Source organism: Leopardus geoffroyi, chromosome A3 (genome assembly GCF_018350155.1).
Source record: "Leopardus geoffroyi isolate Oge1 chromosome A3, O.geoffroyi_Oge1_pat1.0, whole genome shotgun sequence".
Taxonomy (NCBI): Eukaryota; Metazoa; Chordata; class Mammalia; order Carnivora; family Felidae; genus Leopardus; species Leopardus geoffroyi.
This window is the reverse complement of record NC_059336.1, coordinates 108,706,231-108,726,224: the sequence shown is the minus strand read 5'-3', so window position 1 is coordinate 108,726,224 and position 19,994 is coordinate 108,706,231. Positions and strand designations below refer to the sequence as shown.

Sequence of the window (19,994 nt, the reverse complement as noted above, 5' to 3'; positions counted from 1 at the left end):
AGACGAAATCAGGGTGGGAAAGAGGTTTGCAATTCCTCCATCTGTGAGCTCCAGTCCCATGGAGAAGTACAGTTTACGTAGGGGACCACGGCTGTCTTCTGGAAGTGTTTGGGTCGCTAAACAGAAGGAAGCGCCCCACCAAAAGAGGAGTTGGGTATTTCTGCACAGGCTGGGAGGGCCAGCAGGTCCCTTCTGTAGCTGGGTGTGGTCTATATACAAGCCTAAACAAGGATTTGCCCCACTTTACTGACTCTAAAACTGGAAGCTTGGAGAACCAGGAATGTGTGGACCAGCACTCCAGGGTCCTCTGTTTCGCCCTATGACAAATAGTTGAAACCTATCTGGGACTTGCCATTAGAATGTTTCTTCCTTGCTCAGGGAGAACTCTTTGAATAGTACTTTCTATAGCACCTCATGACTCGTTCACTTACCTTCTTCAAGTCTTTACTAACACTTTACTTTCTCCATGAGACAACTTGTAAAAATTCAGATTCCTGGCGACTAGTTCAGTCCCACTTTATTGGAATAAATTTGAGAGTGGGGCCCAGGTATCTGCATTTTAAATGCACCCAGGTGATTCTTTGGCCCACTGAAATTGTATAGCCATTACCTCTTAGACCAATGAATTGGATGATCTAGTATGTAATTAGCACTCACATTCTAGCCATAGATGGAAGTTTAGGACAGAATAGAGAATTGATTATATTTACCTTGAGATACAGAAAGCTGGTAGAGTGACTCTTTCTGAGGTTTTCTTAAATTCATCTGTGATCTTTACTATCACATACAGTAAAATTTTGGTTAAAATATACATATATACAGGATTAGTGTTCTTTGTAATAAATTGGTAAAGTTGATTGTATATTCTAGATAATTGTATGCACTTAGAAAAATGGTAAAATGAATGTCTTCTGTTAAGTCGTGTAATAAAATTAGATACAGTTTTCAGACTAAACTTTCTCTTGAAACATCACCATTAATAATTTTCTTCCTGAGCCTAAAACAGTAATTGGGGACACTTTGGATTCTCATATCCTGAAAGTTGATTTAACTTAAAGATGTAAGTGTAGTGTTCTCAGCATCCGGGCATCTTGGCATTTATGGAATATAGGCCAGTGAGTCTCACATGGTGGGGAGGGGGTGAGGGAAAAGGAAGAGGAGATACACTTCTTCAAAAAGGGAAATGAGTTTAAAAAAAAAAAAAGGTTGAGGAAATTGATGGAAACCTATATATTTTAAGGGAAAAAATAGAAATTGGTGTGTGACACTAGACCTAAGTTTTAAACATATGTATAAAAATACGGGATATGATTTGGGCAGTGCTGAAGATGTTGTTTTTGGAGGCTGTCAGACATGCAAAATAGTCAAGATTTTTCTACCCAAATAACTTGTTTTCCAAAACTTGTTGTTTTCAAAGAGCTTATACATGATCTCGGTAAGTCATCTAAACATGTTTCTTATCTATAAAATAGATTCCCCCTCCCGCCTTCTTCCCTCGTTCCCTTCAGAGGTAGTAGCATTAAAATTCTCTTAATTCTTAGCAGGAAAACGGAGTGTGTTGTGTTCCCTCCTCGTGTATGTAAAGCTGTTCATCTGAAGACAGTGGGATCTACTTTGTAAAGGACTGTTGCTCGATACTGTGTGTGTTTCTGTCTAAGTGGGTTGTTTCCATTTAGCACTAGGTCACCCTCTCCTTATTATCACATTTTCCAACTGTGGCAAACCCTTTAGCATTCAATCATGCTCTTATTTCTCCCATTTTTAAAGCAAAAAGTATCTTGACTGTTCCAGTTATGCTGCACGTCTCTGCTTACCTTTGAAAGAGGAAACTGCTCCAGTTCTTGCCTCTTATCATTAAACTTCACTGAGCTCACAGGGCGCCTGGGTGGCTCAGTTGGTTGAGCGTCTGACTTCGGCTAGGGTCGCGATCTCACGGTTCATGAGTTTGAGCCCCGCGTTGGACTCTGTGCTGACAGCTCAGAGCCTGGAGCCTGCTTCGGATTCTGTCCTTCCCCCTGCTCACACTGTCTCTCTCTGTCTCAAAAAAGGAATAAATGTTAAAAAAAAATTTAAACTCATTGGGCTCACACCTCCCCCCTACACCGGTCATGTCCAGGTCATCACTGACTTTCACCTTGCTAAATGAGTACTCCACTCTCCCTATCAGATAGTGTTTGACATGCTTATCACCTCTTCCTTCTGAAATAATTTACTAGGCTTCAAGGGCATAACACCCTTTTGGCTGCCATCATTCTTCATTGGCAGTTCCTTCTTTGTCTATTTGCTGGTTCTCCTTTCTTCTCCCTCTCTTGTTAGTGGGTCCCAGGGCTCTCCTTAGATATCTTCTTTTTCCAGTCTGTACTTCTTTGGTGATCTTATCCAGTGGGCTAGCTTTAAAATATCTCTATAGAAGTGATTCCCCATTTTATATCCTTGGCCCAGACTCTTTCCCAGATTTCGGACTTACATCTCCCACTGCCTCCTGGCACCCCTCAAATGTCTGACATTTTTATTGAACTTCACGTGTCCTAGCCTCTGCTTCAACTCTACTTTTCCCACTTCAGTTAATGGTAACTTTGTCCTTCTAGTTGGTCAGGCTAAAAACCTTGAAGTCATCCTTGGCAATTCTATTTCTTAAACTCCATGTTCAGGCTCTCAGCAAATTGGCTGTCTTCCAAATCTATCCAGACTCTGAACAACTTCCCACCACCTCCACTGCTATCACCTTGCCCAAGCTGCCTTCTACTGGGCTAGCCTCCCTACTCCCAGTCTTAACCCCTAATTATTCTCAACATGGCAGCCAGAGTGATCCCCTGCTCAAATGCTCTATGGGCTCTATTTATTTCTAAAGGAAGCCAAAGTCATTACAAGTGACCTGGACCGCATTAAACCTCTGATGGCATCTCCTATTCTGTAACCTCGCTACATGTACCAGGTATGCTCCTGCCTCTAGGCTCTTGAACTAGAGGCATACTCCTTTCTCAGACACTTGCACATCTCCTTCCTTCACCTCCTTCTTTACTTATATGCCACCTTCTCCATGAGCTGACTCTGACCATCCCATTTATATATCACCAACCTGCCCCCTACATTCCCAGGAACCTTCTTTTTTTGTTGTTCATAGCAGCTACAACATTCTAATGTATAATATGCTATTTCTTATTATTGTCTACATCTCCTCACTAGATAACCAATCTCATGATGATAGAGATTTTTGTTTGTTTTGTTCATTGCTGTATTCCTAACATCAGAAGTGGACTTGGAACAGTAAATATTTTTGAATAGTCAGATAGGCCCTATCAAATGTTTATAATACGTCACTCAAAACCAATTGAAGTGATAGTAAACATCAAAGGAATCTGGATACCAAAGAATCAAGTTAGGGGGACTTCAGGATGAAGTCTCAGCTTCTTAAAAGATACCTAAAAGCAGGCCGACTTTGAAAACATATCCCTTATAGCCTTAGTTACCTTTATTAAGCACCTATTCTGTGAAAGGCATTGGGTTTTACACATATCACCTTTAAACCTCACATAGTCCCCAGTAGATCTATTAACCTCATGTGTTGATGAGGAACAGAGACTAGGATTATTTAAGTAACTTCTCCAAAGTTACACATCTAGTAAGTAATGGAACCAGAATGTGAACACAGACATGTGTGATTCCAAAGCAACTGCTTATTGTACTTTACCACAGTGATTCTTCCTTTTCTTGAGGAGTCATGAAGGTAGAGAAACTAGCTTCTAAAAAAGGACTGCATTTTTTTTTTTTTTTGCCTCTAATGAGAATCAGCAGTCTTAAAATGTTAGAATGTGCATAAGATTTTTTTAAATGTTTATTTTTGACAGAGAACGTGCACAAGCAGGGGAGGGGCAGGGAGAGGGAGACAGAGGATCTGAAGAGGGTTCTGCTCTGATAGCAGGGAGCCCAGAGTGGGGCTTGAACTCATGAACTGTAAGATTATGACTCGAGCCAAAGGTGGATGCTCAACTGACTGAGCCACCCAGGAGCCCTGGATAAGATTTTTTGGAATTCTACTCTGTCAAAGCTCTCCTTGCCTCTGGAAGCCATGTACATCTTTAGCCCAGTTGTGGGCTATACCCTAGAGACTTAAGTGCCCTGAATCTGTGATGAGCTAACATGATTAAAATGAGTAAAAAGCAAACCACCTGGTTAAAATTCAAGTGACATTTCAAGAGCAAACTCAGAACCAGGTTGACTAATATCAGTGTTAATGTTATTTTCTGACTAATATCAACATTAATGTTATTTTCCTTTAGCTCTTAAATTGATTACCTAGAATATACTCAATAATACCTGCTTGGATTTCAGTGGCCTATAAATGGAATTTGTACAAATTAATGATTGTGTGTCTTTAAATTTGGAGGGGAACCGCAAATACATTTTAGCTGTTCCTAAAAACAGTCCTCCAAATGCGAGGAGTCAAAGTTGAACCAATTGTCTCAGTCACTAACTGCCACGTGATATTGGCTTAGTCATCTCACTGCTCCAGGCCTCATCTGCCTTAAGTTTTAAGTAAGGGTATGAGATCTCTAAGTTTTCATCATATTCTTTTTGTTTTTCAGAGAGAGAGAGAGAGAGAGAGAGAGAGAGAGAGAGAGTGGCGGGTGGGGGAGAGAGAGAGAATGCCAAGCAAGCTCTGCACTCAGTGCAGAGCCCAATGTGGCGCTCCAACTGATGAACCCTGAGATCATGATCTGAGCTGAAGTTGGACACTTAACCCACTAAGCCACCCAGGTGCCCCCAATTTTTTTAAGGTTTATTTTTGAGACAGAGAAAGGGAGAGAGAGAATCCCAAGCAGGTTCCACACTCCACGCAGAGCCCGATGTGGGGGTCAGTCCCATGGCTGTGAGATCATGACCTGAGCCAAAATCAAGTCAGACATTTAACTGAGCCACCCAGGCACCCCAGTTTTTCATCAATTTTGCATTCTGTAGTTCACCATGAATGACCTCACACTTACAAAAATTCTTGACAGTGTGTAATTCTTTACAATGTATAACCATAAACTGTATCTTTTTATGCCAAGCCTAGAAAGAGTTGCTGAATGTCAGGCTGCCACTTTCCAACAGGTCTCAGTGAAACTTGCCTGTCAAGGAATTGTGAGATCTTAAAACTTTGATGGAATACAAATGCCTCCCTCAGCCCTTTGAAAGGTGATACCGACGGTCACTAATTTTCATCCCAAGGGCCTCCTGCTCACTACAGAGAGCTTGATACAGAAGGAAATACTGAACTTTTTATAGAGAACATGATACAGGAAAAAGTGTCTCCAAAGCAAGACCATGAGATAGAACAAACTATTTGCATGTGGAAAGCACAAGCTAAAATGAGAATCACGACTGATCTTGAAAAGAGTGCTTTCTAAAATAAATACAAAAATAATACACTTGTGGACTAGGTAAGGCATTTTTCTTTATTATTTTTCAATTTATCTTAGTAATGCCAGAAAAATAACAGCCATTATTTTCACTTTAAATGCAAACCAAATACTGCTGCACGCAGAGTACAAAGATTACCTACGAACATGGTCAGGTACAAAGGCCATATTAGATGTATAGACTGCACTTTATTTTTACATCAAAGTAAGACTGACAGAGCAATTTTTTTGACAATTATTTTAGCAAATACCGTGCTACTAAACAAAGGCAAATACACACACACGCGCGCGCACACGCACACACACACACACACACACACACATATACATGAACACGTTTCAACTGAAGTTATACATGTCACTTTGACAAAGGCTTCTTCTCTGGTGTGTCTCACCAGATATTTGCACCCCAAGGTCCCCTGCCCTGATCCCGCCCCCAAATGCTGACTTGATCTGAAGAAACAAATTAGAGATGTTCTTAATTAAAGGCACATTTGGCAGCTACTGAAAGTGGCATGCATCTGGCACAGGTGCGCTCTCCCTAAAGCCACACCACATGTGACTTCCATGCTATGCATCTTGTTTGAGTGGTAGTCCAATGTGATCCACCTTTAGCTAACTTGCTTTGTAATTCTGCAGCAATTGGCTACTTAATGCACTATTTTCATTAAAGGCAAAAGGGAAATTTGCTCACAGTCGACAGAAAATGCACTTTACGGTGTCAAAAATGGAAAATAAGGCATGAAATTTACAAAACAAGTATTAGGTGCTTTTGTTTAATCATATAGACTTCATGCTTCTTAACCAGAGCTCAAAATATTTCATTGGCTCATGTGTAAGGGATTTTGATTTTAAGTTAGTAATGAGATGCTTCAAAGGAGAAATATTGAATAAACAGTTTAAACTAAGTCATCGCTTTCCCTTATAAATAATTCTGCATAATTCTTTCAGCCAAACCAATTTTAACGCTGTGGTATGTATTTTACTGATAAAGATTAATGTGCAACAGGACCTACACTTGTGCAACAGTCATACAATATAGGTTAAAAGAACAAGTGAACCTACCCACAGCAGTAGAATACCAAGAAACAAATGGTTAGTTTCTTTCTAAATCTGGAGGAAATTAAAGGTTTTCTTTGATATGTAAAACACTAACAAATTGGGAACCTCTCCCTCCATTTCCATTATTTGTTTTGCTGAGCCACTTAAAACTGAATTTAAGCCGTCTTTAAGGACAGAGGATGAAATACATGACTAAAGTAAGCCAAACTTGAGAATTAAGATCATGATCACAGATACCAAGTTTCGGTTTATGTGACTTTCAACTTACGAGAAAACTCATTAAGGAAGAATTTAGAACCATAACATAGCCTCCAACTGAAATGGTACTTGTTCACTAGACTGTTGTGTTGATTGTAGTATCACTAAGTGTGGCAGGTGCTTTCCTAAATTCAGACCCATTAAAACATTTCTTGAGCTGTTAGAGTGTAGTAACCTACTAAATATCTCCTTTGATACCCAACAACCTTTAATTAAGAAAACTTTTAATGCTTGTTTATTTCCTGATAATTTGTATTCTTGAAATGCATTAGAAAGGCTGGGAACAGTAAATAATCTTTCAGTAAACTTAGAAACATATACTTATCTGTTCCTGTTTTAAAAAGTGCTCAGACGTGAAAAGCCTCCCTTTGTATTGTTCTTGGTTGATAGCCCACTTAAGTTAAATTCAACCTTGAAATATTTTTATTTTGTGATCCAAAGATGACACATCTAAGAACATTTCCATTTCTAAAAGAAATGTTCCATGTTTTGGGATGTGGTTTAGGAATAGTCATGCTGCATTGACTGTCTTGTAATGTCCTGGATTCAAAAACAGAATTTTGTGGTGATGCATTTGTCTTCTCAGCCACTTCTTGTCCCTGAATAAGTATATTTTAGTTACTACAGAGAATAAATTTGTCAGCTAATTCATGTTTCACGTATGAAGAAGGCAAGGATACAGTCTTCTCCACCTCCGTTTAAGGGCACCCAATTGGAATTTTTCTAAGCAGTCACCACTGCAGAAAATATTTTTACTCAAATGTCAGCTTCAGAATACAAATATCCTCTATCCACAGTGCTGATGCACAGTGAAGTGGTCTCCTAGAACCACTGGGGTAGAAGAATGGTTCCCTTTGGGAGAAGTATGATTAGAACTCCAAATCTAAGCTTTTGCTCTTTAGACGATCAGGCGGGTTGAAAAGCCTCCTTTAATGAAGGCTAACACACTGGCCAGGGAAATATTGAATGGGCTCCAATGTGACTTCTCAGGTTCTCATATGGAGTGGGATGGGGTAATTAAAAAGAGAAGTGATCAGTAAGACAGACAAAGGGAAACCCTAGGGAAAATGAGGCTGTTCTAATAAAAAATCATGGGGGATTCTGGAATGTGTATTATGATTAATTGTAGCAGCACTAGTAAGCAGGCTTAGATAAACACTTGTTGAATGAATGGTCTTATGGACGTGTTGCACACAAGAGTGGATTCGAAATTAATTTTTTGGGAGACTTTTAAAAGGAGACATTTTACAGAGAGAAAAATGGCTACCATAATAGGAATGGTACAGATATTAAACAAAGATTCAATTCTAACAAATAAATAAGAAAGGATGTGATAGGATGGATTGCTTAATGATGATGCAATCAACATTCTGGTCTTAAAGGACAATATACTGTACTACTATGATGTACATTTAATGCTCTAATAAATATCACAGGAAATTATTAAAGTACTAGGTTTGCACCATGATGCAGCACTTCTAAAAATGTCTCTAATGGCATGGTTAACAGAATTGCTGAAATGTTGCTTCATTATTCTGAGGACACATGCAGATACTGACGAATGGATGACTCTCTAATGATGGAATGCTGCACATTTCATAGACATTAGAGTGGAGATTAATAAAACTTTTTCTCTTCAACAAGTTGCATGCATTTCAGTCACAGTATTTGTTAGACTCAGAAGATCAGTACATAGGCTTAATGAATAATCCATATTATGATATTAATGATGTAGGTAGATGTTCTATTATGAATAGTTTTGATAGAGCAAAGACCTCAAGCAAGGTAGAATGTTTAATATAAACTAACAAACTGTATACATGTTGCTTAGCAAATTAAAAAACTTACAAAGTTCTGCTTAAAAGATACCCATCCTATTCTAACCAAATTTTTTTCCTACATGCCAAACTGCAACTTCTTATCATTCTTTAAGATGAATACATACAATCCAGAACTAGAAACCAAGACGTACCACAATACGTGCTTTTATGCTTAGTGTTTGCGTGTGTGTGTGTGTGTGTGTGTGTGTGTGTGTTTCAACTGAAAGAAATAAGAATCAACCATTTTCTCCATATAATAATTTAATATATGCCAGCCAAACAAAGTATTTGTATCTTTATTCAATTAAATTAAAACAGACCTGCCAGGTTTATTATATAACATTCACTATATACACATGATTTCGGCAATGCAAGGTAATTCTAGATCTGCGGATTACTCAACTATCCGTAAAACATGAGCGGTGTCAGGGACGCCCAGCAATGCTCCTTTCCACACTGGGTGACTGCATTTCCAGAGAATGGTTAGAGGGACGGCTATGAGCCATGACATGGGTTACCAGTAAACTTTTGTGGGGGGTGGGGGACGATAACAATCTAGCACAGATTAACAGTCTCCTAAATGTAAATCGTATACTTGACAGTTACATTTTTTTTTAAAAAGTTCTTCTGTCATGTTAATGACACAAAACTTCTTGTTTGAAGGCATCACCACCATATTTTGTTTGTAGGGAGGGTGGGTGGGAGAATGCTCTTAAAATTAATATAATTATTCCTAAAAAAAAAAAAAAAAAAAAAGAAAGAAAAAAAAGTACCTCTTTGGTGAAGCCTCGGTACCCATTCACTTCACTGTAATAACCTGTAAACGGGACTGTGGCACAGCACGGGGCCTGGACTCCCACAAGGTCAGGCACCACAGCCACTCCCCACAGTCCTTTAAATGATTTCTAGGAAAATATTCTAAAGTAGGATGAGTAAAAGCAAAGGAAAACAAAGGAGATATGAAGATCCCTGTTTAAGATTTCTTTTTAAAAAGTGCATATTTTGAATTACAAAAACTGTCATCATGTGGGCCTGCTGGACACTAGACTATGTTTTCCATCCCTTTAACGATAAAGATCACTTCACAAAAAGAGGACTCCTGCCTATTGGCTGGAAAAAGTCCCTTTACTTGATTTTCAGGTGCAATCAGTTGTCCAATTCCTCTACATCAGTCTTTCCGTATCTAAACGAATACCATTTTCATTTTATAATTATGTCTAGGTTAAAATTCATTGTCTTATACTGCATCTTGAAGTAGAGTCGTTAGTGTTTGGAGTTGTCACTGTAACTCCTCAGTGCTGGCACATTCCGTGCATCCATTGCCAGCAATGGATTTGGGGTTAGGAAAATGTCCATCCTGGAACAGAGACACTCAGGAAGAATGGGCGTTCTCCAACAGTGGTGGTCCATCTCTGTGCATGGAGGGGTGTGTGTGCTCCCTTTTGTAAGTTTTTGGAGGGAGTTTAGGGATGTGTTGAGAAGTGCTTTGTCGTGGAGGAACCGGCGGCCCAGTGATGGAAGGAAGGTCCACTTCTTGTGTCAGTGGTGGTGATGGCAGATGCCTTCTCGTGCCATGAGGAGAAGGTGTTTGAGGAGGAGGTGGCGTAAATGGGGAAGGGCTGTTTGGGAAGAAGGCATTGCCATGATCGCTTTTTTTGCCCAAAGGGGGAGGCTGGAGATGTAGTGGTGAGCTGGAGAAAACATCAGGTGTCCTCACAGGTTCTCGCGGTGGTAATAAGGGAGGGCTCTCGGGAGGGTCTGATATAGAGGTCCGGTCTGCTATTGAATACCGCGGTGAATAGGCTTTTGATGTGGGCTGTCTAGGAGGAATTGCTGGGGGGCTGTCCAAATGCTTAGACATAATCTAACACAAATGAAAAAGGAATAAAACACACATTTATTATTAATTTATGCAGTACTGTGACTATATTAAGAATTGGGGTTTTCAAACACACTGTTGGAAGAGAGCGAGGCACGGATCAGGGGGTTTTGCCATATTTTTTAAAGGGAGGGAGTTATGACAATTCATTAAAAACAATTTTTTTCCAAGTTTTAATTTTTCTCAAAATTTTGTTGTTTGCTACTGTGCACCTATCAATCTAAGACAATGTATGACTTAATGTAAGTCAATCTTACAATTTTAAACCTACTATGTTCACATTTTATGACACTCTGCAGAGTGTCCTGACTTGTCCAGGTGCCCTGCTCTCCGGATCCTCTGAGAACCACCGAATCAAGTCAACAGTTGCCAAAGAAAGAAATTTAAGCAAGTGGAAAAAAATAGCTATTGTAAGTCTTTAAGGTCTCTTCCAACCCAGAACTGTTATGAAAATCCCATTTAAAAGCATATCAGATTTATTATCAAGGGCGCAGATGGGTCATGTTTAAGTTTCACTTAAAACATGCTTTCATATATAAAGCTTCACACCTCTTTGCTTTTCTTTCTCTGTGTGGTCTGCATGAGACTACATTCTACTCTTTTGGGATTAAACTTGTTTTCTCCTGGACAGTACCCATGATTTAGACTCACAGGGTTTTGAAAACATACCAAAAAACTACTTTCAGAAGATAGGAAATAAACATTACTGCAGGGTAAATCCGTATTTAGTCCTCGTCTAAACTCAGTTAAGCCCAGATACCCTGAAGTGTTGACCTAATCTGGTAGGAACTAAACTAGACACAGGCACGTGATTCTAATGTAACTGTAATGACTCTGGGCTCCAGATGACAGGACTCTCTACGTACCTTAGATGGCGAAGATTCCGCGGGGGCAGATTCTGGCCGTCTTCGTGGAGGAACAGGAGGGGGGACAGGCACTTCGTCAGTGCCCTTGGTTAAACTTATAGATGATACTGAAGCAGATCCTGTAGGATGTGAAATTTTTTTTAACAGTTCACAGGAATTTTATCTCATCTATTAATCCTGAAAAGGCTTAGCTGGAAACTGCTTATATTTATTAAAAGAAATGTACAGAATTATCAAAAGCAGTTCAATAAACCAATACATGGTAGTATTTCCTTTATCAAAGCAAACTGCTATAAAAGCATGCAGAAATTTCTTAGCAGAATTTTCAGGGGAAAAAAAAGCTGCCTAAGATATTCTGTTATTTTGCTTTTTGAACAAAATAACATTCCCACTGTTAATTATTGGAAGTTTTTACTTGCGTATGATTCTCAGATTTCTGGGAGAAACCTTTGGAATGGTAATTTTGTTAAACCTTTGTGGTGGGCTCATTTTCTTTCCCTGACTGTATTAGTATAGAATCTCCCTGCCGTTAGGTGGTAGTCAGTCCTTGGGATTAGTTTCTGATCTTAACTTGCTCTCCCCAGCGACTGTCTAAAAGGATGCCAGGAAGAATCTTGTGTCTGGGGGAGGGGTCTCTCCTCACTTTGCTTACATATAGGCTGGCTCTCCTTGGCAGAAAATCGGGTTCATCATACTCTAATCCAAACATTTTAATTGTGATGGAGCTATTTAAGATGAGTGAGGCAGCCCTGATAAAAACAGAAATTACACTAAATCTAGTGAACCGGATTTAAAAAGTTGATGAACTGGCACAAGACAGGTGAGTAAAGCTTCTAATCAGAACTCATCCTATAGACATTCATGATGACAAGGGCATAATCTAGGCATAAAATAATTACATTATGAAAGACAACATTCATGTAAGTTGTTAGTTTATGCACAGTATAAAAAAGATATGAAAAAATACATAAATGATCATCCAGAATTATACTTGGCAGGTTCTCATTTTTCTTTAAGCTTTTGTCAACTAAATGTTATAACAATATAGAACTTAAAGAGTACTTTGTGTACTGATGTTATTCAAATGAGAAACATTTTAATCACCTACCTTTTTTCTTAAAAGACTAGGTAATAAGTTAATTAGTTTATAACTAATGTCTTCCATTGGATACATTTTGAAACCATTTGTATGAAGGACAGCAAAAACCATTAACCTATTAGCTTAAAATTTATGGACTCATTTGGTGAATTGTTAGTTGACTTTAAAAATAAAAGCAAGTATCTGTAATGGCACTTTATGTCGCTTAACAGTGATGAATATTTAGGCGTATGATTTAAGTAGTTACAACTACAAGATAGTTCTTCTAAAGCCAAATTATGGTCATTTGCCTGCAGTCTGTGCCAAGGTCGTCAGGCTAAGTGTATCTTGTGACTCAGACGCTGCCCGTAGCCGCCAGCATTCCCATATGCGCATGCATGCTCTTGCCTTTTTTTTTTTTTTTTTTTAAGTTGAGCATTAAAATACTACTAAGAACTCTACAGTTGGGAAAGAGAAATGGTTAAATGTGGAAGTCACCCATATAATAATGTTTTTTTAAAAGAGAAAAGGGTTTTACAAAAAGCATGAAGAGTATATACGTTTAAGCAAATCATCTATGATCAAAAGGTAGCACAAGGGAAGGCCTCACTTCTAAGATGTTGCAAGCGGGGTACCAGTGCTGCCAGGCCCAAGAAGAGTTTTAGCAGGGAGGGGGGCACTTGGTTTAATTTTTGAAGCCAAAGCAAGAATTAGGAGTCTTAAACTAAATATACTAACTTGGGCCATGGGGCAGTGAAACTTGGACAAAGACGGTATCGCTGCCTGTGAAAGGAAACAAGAGAAGCAGATTTTTTTCTTTCGTTGATAAATTCAACTCATCTGCAAAAATTCATCCACGATAGAAATGTTATTTTTGTCATTCAAGTAAAGAAGGGTACAACAGTCTTTTTCATAAAAGCTCATTACGTCTCAGTTTTGAGAAAAATAAAGAATTGAGTTAATATCATACTGGGAATGTTGAAGATTCCTTTTAGATTCACTACCTGATGCCATAATAATTCAACGAAAAGCATTCATGAGGAAACTAAAGTTTTCTCTATTAGTGGAAGACTTTTAAAATATGTATAAACTCAATTCAAGCAAAGAATTCAGCTGGACATATAAAAATATGTCACTTACTAGAGATTATTTTGAAAACTCAACTGTGTGAAATAAGTAGTAAACAATGAGTTTATGTTAGTAAATTGAAAAATAAAAGGGAATTTCTTACTAATATTATTATATACTTACGAAATTATTCTTAGAGCATGACAAAATAACTACAGCTTTGGATATTACAAAACAAGCTTGAAAGCGATATAGCCTTTTTCCTTCTATATTCTTGAACACTTCTTTAAAAAAAATCAATTAATATTTGGCACTTAGACACATTTTGTACAGGAAACTCACTGACAATTTTACAATGCTTCATTTCAACAGATTATTAATTCATCTAAGAAAAAACCTGAAAACCATAAAAGTCAAAGCCCCCAGAGCAATAAAGGCGAAAAACAGACAAAAGGTTAAGTTATCTGTAGTGGTTCTAAATCAACATAGTTGCTTATGTTACACTGCCTCATATTACCAACATACGGAAGAGATAATATCCACGATACTAAAATAATTCCTGTAACACTAGACTCAGCTGATTTTTTAAAACTCAGGTTTGTCTCTCCCCCTGTCTCTCTTTCCACAATAGACAAGCACTCAATTTGGACCACTGTTTCTTTTAGCTTCTTTGGTAAGAACAAGAATAATTTTATGTTCCAGGTTCAGTTGGCAAGATTATTGTGATTGCTACTTCTATAGCTATGGGTTTATTTTCCATATACCCCAGTTTCTAACAATCTATCCCATTAATCTCCTTTCCTTATGTACTGATACTCATTTGGAGGCCACAGTTACCAAAGGTAGCAATCCAGCTAATTCTAATAAGTTATCTCTCAGAAGATTAATTTTTATACTTTGATATTAAATGAAGCAGTTGCTCTGTCAATGATTCACTCCACTGCTTATTAGGCATAACAGGGGTTAAGGGAGTATTTACCTTCCGTGTTTACCTACTTATGTTTTTTCTACTTTTCTTGGAAAGGAAATAAATATGCCTCCTGGAGATAAGCCTCAAGAATATGATAGTACACTTAGTATAATACGGGAATAAAATAAAAACACAAAGCTTATGATAGTTATAAACTGCAGACTTGTAAAAAGAATTATTATACCTATACATAAACACTTGTGCATACACAGACTTGGTTTTGGTCATATTTATATAGATGTATGTCGCAGGCTTAGATTTGTATGTTTGGTAAATCAAGGGCACTTTTCTGATTTGTCATTTTAAATGGATTTCTTGGTCTCACTGCCTGGAAAATGCCAAAAAAAAAAAAACAAAAAAAAAAAACCCTCTTTGAATTATACATGCTCTAATCAAGAAATATATACTAGAAATCCTTGTCAGTGAACAAATTTACTTATAATGAGTTAGGAGTGAAAACCCACTTAATTAAAAAAGTATTAATTTGTTAAGTACAAATCCCAAATGACAGCTCAGTGATTCTCAGTCTCAAGCTTTTGGAGTGCCTGGGTGGCTTAGTCGGTTAAGTGTCCGACTTCAGCTCAGGTCATGATCTCATGGTTTGCAGGTTCAAGCCCTGCACTCGACTCTGTGCTGACAGCTCAGGGCCTGGAGCCTACTTTAGATTCTGTGTCTCCTCTCTCTGCCCCTCTTCCAGTCACACTCTTTCTCTCTCTCTCTCTCAAAAATAAACATTAAAAAAATTAAAAAAATAAAAAAAAGAACCCCCTGGAAAGCTTTTAAAAATTACTGATTCCTAGTGCTAATACCAGTCTAATTCAAACAGGGGCTGGGCATATAGGTATTTTTTTTTTAAGCTCCCCATGGGATCATACTGCACAGTCAGGACTGAAACCACTGTTCAAGATGCTTTCAATTTATAATGAGTCTTACTTAAAATAGAAATAAGCATTTCCCTACAGACAAAAATTGTATCAATCATGAATAACTTCTTAAACTCACAAAAGCCTGTTATGCAAATTCATTTGAGATCAGAAACTAAGCACCTACAAGAATCTTCTATGAAGAAAAGCCTTGCATTCCAGCTTCAAGCTTGGACTACCATCTTTTCTTGTCAAAGCTTCTGCTGCAGAGGGACACAGCTAAGCTCATCTGCAGCACACAGACCAGGTGGGGCCTCTGGCTCCCTTTTCTGACCAGGCCGTCTTTACACAGGGAGGTCCCTAGAGCATCTCATCCTCTCCACCTTGTTAGAGCAGCAGAGACAAAGCAAGCGAGCTGGGTGGTCTCTCCCTTGGTCAGGGCCACTGTCATCATCACCTCAAAGGTGGAGCTGGCCAGGGCAGGGTGTGGGGCAGGGCTCTGAATGTGAGGGTGTATGTGGGTGCACTAAGAGGATGGCCAGGTTCCTCACCACAAAGCTTGATGTGACCATTCTTGCCCATTCTGTGGTCATCGTTTGTGTAAACTCCTACAGCATTATGTCTTCACCACTCATTTAGCACTTTGCTTTGCTAAGCCCTTACGTATCTTCTCCAGTTAAGCTTGCAATCTTACTGAGAGTGAAAAATAAACACAGTACGAAGAGAGAATTGCAGCATTTAACAATGGTTAAAGCACTAAACTGTGATTTTCTTTGAACCATGATTATTTTTCCTCTCTCAGTAAGATTTATAAACTTTACCAGAGAAAATGTGATGTAGGAGTACTGGGCAAGGAGTGAGGTATGCAACAGATACTGGCTGAAAAATTAAGTATGGTTTTTGCTTGTTTGTTTGTTTTTAAATGTTTATTTTTGAGAGAGAGAGAGGGAGACAGAGCATGAGTGGGGGAGGGGCAGAGAGAGAGACACACACACACACGCGCACGCGCGCATGCGCGCGCGCACACACACACACACACACACACACACACACACACACACACAGAATCTGAAGCAGGCTCCAGGCTCTGAGCTGTCAGCACAGAGCCCGACGCGGGGCTTGAACTCACAGACCACAAGATCATGACCTGAGCCGAAGTCGGACGCTCAACCGACTGAGCCACCCAGGTGCCCCAAGTACGGTTTTAAAGTAAATCATTCTGAAAGACAAAACTATATGAAGCAAAACAGTACTATTATAACTGATCAAAAATTCTGGTCAAACTGCCTTTTGAAAAACTTAGGCAACGGAACTTTCTGCTGTTCTGTTGAGTGGCAGGTGTTCAGATGACCTAAGAATGTAGGCACGGCAGCTCTTTCCTGCCAGGCCCTGAAGAAGGGGGAGTTCACGCTGTGGTGGCAACACAGTGGGCAAGGTGGTGGCCCCCATGGTACCAGCAGATCTGTTAAGCAGAAGTGAGGTCAACAGCAGATGAGGATCTTTACTACACGCAGGCCACGTAAGTTTTAAGTAAGTGACTAACTGAACATACAGATGGTTTTAGACTTGGCTAGGTTTTTTCATTTCAAAGTCAGTTATTTTCAGTTTTTACCAAGAGCAAAAGGAATAGTAGTAGGTGTTTTCTTTATCACAAAGAAAGTGAAATTGAGAAAACCCCCAAAGCTAAGACTACAAAGCCCAGCTCCTGGAACAGTGGTTTCTCCACTTGTCCAGTATTTAATCCTGTTCCACCGCCACATACGGCAGAGCACAGCTCCAGACCGCTGCATTCCAAGATGACCCCTTCTTCCCCTTTTGACTAGTTATCGTAAAGATTCAGCACTAGTAGGGAACTAGTAGGGAACTAGCAGGTAACTTATCTCCCGTTTCCCCACCTCTTCCATTTGTAGCTACTTTTTAAACTAAGAGAAGTAGAATTTGCAGTTGATAACTTTCCCAGGACTTCAATAATTTACTTATTTGGGAATCCTTATAATACAGACTAGCTCTCTGCTTCAAGAAAAAAAAAAAAACCCTGCAAACAGTTAAGTGGGCAGAAGAAATAATGATTTTAGGTGGGGTATACTGCAAAAAATGCTGGTTTCATTACTTAGCTTTAGAGGATTGGGGAGAATAGGTGGGATTTTTTTTTTAACCTGGTATTTATTTGAACTTATCAGAAATATATGTATATAATGTGACTCCGTAACCCCCAGTAGCAAAATAAAGCCAAGATGTAGTAATTCTCCAAACAAACACACTTTAGGGTGGTCAACAGACAAGACAAACTTCTGGGTAACTACAAATGTATGTATAACACAGGAATAAATAAATAGGATTCTGGACCAAATCTCAAAATAATATACCTTCAAAGAATAATTTTAAGTCGATTTTTGTTAAAAAGTTAGATCCTCTGATTCCTAACTCCTAGGTCACCCGCCTCTCGACCTCCTCCCCACAATAATGACACGCTGTCCCTCAGGACTGGGTTCTGTGCTGCCAGATACTGGGGTTGAACTTGGTCTGTACATTGAGCTGACAGCCAATGGGAAAAGCATGTGCAAGTGGCTGTGAGAGGGTTAAAGGTGATGGGATTCAAGTTTGGATTTAATACTGAACAAATGGAAAAAGGCTGTGTGTTCTTAGAGCTTTAAAACTGCACGTGGAATTGGTTAGAAAGTCAGTGGAAGCAGGGTGACCCATGTATAAAACGTAGTCTCTTCAAAGGGCTAGAGCTGAGCATTACAGTTAGGTAGCCACCAGCCATGTGTGGATTAAACATGTGAATGTGGCTGGTCTGAATTGAGGTGTGCTGTAAGTGTAAAATGCATATGGGATTTTGATGGTTTAGAACAAAAAAGAGAATGTAAAATATCTCAATAACTTTTCATACTGAGTTCATGCTGAAATGACATTCTGCATACGCTGAGTTAAATAAACTATATTAATCAAATTAATTTCACCTAATTCTTTTTGCTTTTTAAAATGGGGCTGTAGAACATTTGAAGTACATACGTGGCTCATATTACATTTCTATTAGATGACACTGGTCTAGAAATAAGAAAGGGGTGAGCAACAGTGTGCAGTCTGGGAGATCTGTCCGGCCGGGCTGGAAAGCACAGGCAGTGGATTAGCGGGCACCACATACTGTCCGCCAGACGGTGCAGACTAAGGAAGAGTTTGAACTTGATTCTTGCTGCAAAATCTGAAACTACAGAGTTTGGTGGAACTGGAATGATGTACTGAGTAGTATGCAGAGATAATAATTTTGGAGGCAGCATTTAAAGCGTCGGACTGACAATCCTTGCAGATTTCAGGAGTTATCTTTGTTTTCTCTGGATATGAGGGATGCTATTTTAAATTCACCAACTGAAAGCAAATACTCGAATACCAATTTTCAAGCTTAAATTACTAATTTTCATCACCAGTCCTTTCAGTAAAGTATAATAAATTTAAAGAGAGCAATTCCAACAGGTTTTTAAAAAAATTATAAGTTGCTGGAGTTCAGAATTTGCTTTATATTTTTATAATAATATCTTTTGGAATGGTATTTGTGTACAAATTTACAAAAAATAAAAAAGTTATACAGATTCTTTATTACTGCTAGCACACAGAATACTAACAACTACTTTTAAGCACTTAAAATTTTAGCACCTACTTGAGTGAAAAGGGCTCGAATGATCAGAGTCAAATACGCTGCAAACATCTGTGGTACTAGAAGCACCCGAAGCAGGAGGAGGTGTTAACGGTGTTCTTGGAGAGTTTGGTGCAGATGCTGTACTTTCTGTCTCACTTTCGGGGATCCTACTGTAACTAATCTTCCTTGGCTCCTGCTGCAGAGGTGTGGGATGTCTCATGGTACCTGGTCTTGGGTTTGATGGACGAACACCAGGAGATTTTAGGGGATAGCTGTATTTTTTTGGCTGTAAACATAACAAAAGAAACACAATATTTAAAACACCATAACAGAAAGGAAGGTTTTTCTATATATGCCTGGTAAAACTCAACTAATATCTAGGAAAACCATACACCATTAGTAAAGAAGTTGTATAATGATTAAAACTAAAGTGTCCAAGTTAAAATATTAACATCCCATTTCCATAAAGCCTTGGCTATCTAAAATATTAGGCAATGAATTTCTTTAAATAGCTGAGTCTTAGTCCTAAAAATGCCAGAGTATTTGTTATCTTAGTATTTTTGAATGGAAGTCTTTCTAAGATATATTGTAGATTTCTCTAGCTTTTTAAATAGACCCTGTTGAACGAATTTAACCTTGCTGGAGAAGCCAGGATCATTATTATGAATTATGATACCTTACTATGCTGTAATACTGTGATGCTGGAATCATTTGAGCTATTTACAAATGCATTAAATTGCTGGAGTTTTCATCCGTGTGTGCATATGTTTAGGTTTCTGAAATTTTCTTACAGAGTGCTATTAGCGAGCCTCTTTGGAGCAAGACTCTATAGCTATTTCCAATTTTCTGTTTTTAGTCCATCTTTTGAGAAACTGGTTTAGGCCTTGAGAAATTTTCTTGTGAGGTCATTGCATAAGCTTTAGTTCACAGATACTTTGAAATTTATCTTGGTTACGTAGGAAGCCATTTATATTTACTTATTGATTTTTTTACTTTCTTATGAACAAGAGAGATTATGTTCAGATCAGTGAGGTGATGATACTAAACATAAAGTTGGCCAGGCACTGGCAAGTAAAGAAAACAATGGAAAC

The 19,994-nt window shown here is 38.6% G+C and overlaps 1 protein-coding gene across 3 annotated transcripts in view; it reads right to left on the bottom strand.

Annotated features, from left to right (window-relative positions):
* Positions 1–5,417: 5,417 nt before the first annotated feature.
* Positions 5,418–19,994, bottom strand: part of SOS1 (SOS Ras/Rac guanine nucleotide exchange factor 1) — a 150,504-nt gene continuing 135,927 nt past the window's right edge. For 2 of the 3 annotated variants that reach the window (XM_045447065.1, XM_045447067.1), the window contains 4 exons: positions 18,925–19,189; positions 13,104–13,148; positions 11,288–11,406; positions 5,418–10,406 (listed from right to left, as the gene is read on the bottom strand). In XM_045447065.1, the coding sequence (XP_045303021.1) occupies positions 9,915–10,406; positions 11,288–11,406; positions 13,104–13,148; positions 18,925–19,189 (921 nt within the window). In that variant the 3' untranslated portion in view covers positions 5,418–9,914. The remainder of the gene's footprint in view (positions 10,407–11,287; positions 11,407–13,103; positions 13,149–18,924; positions 19,190–19,994) is intronic. The other variant, XM_045447066.1, reaches the window with a different exon arrangement.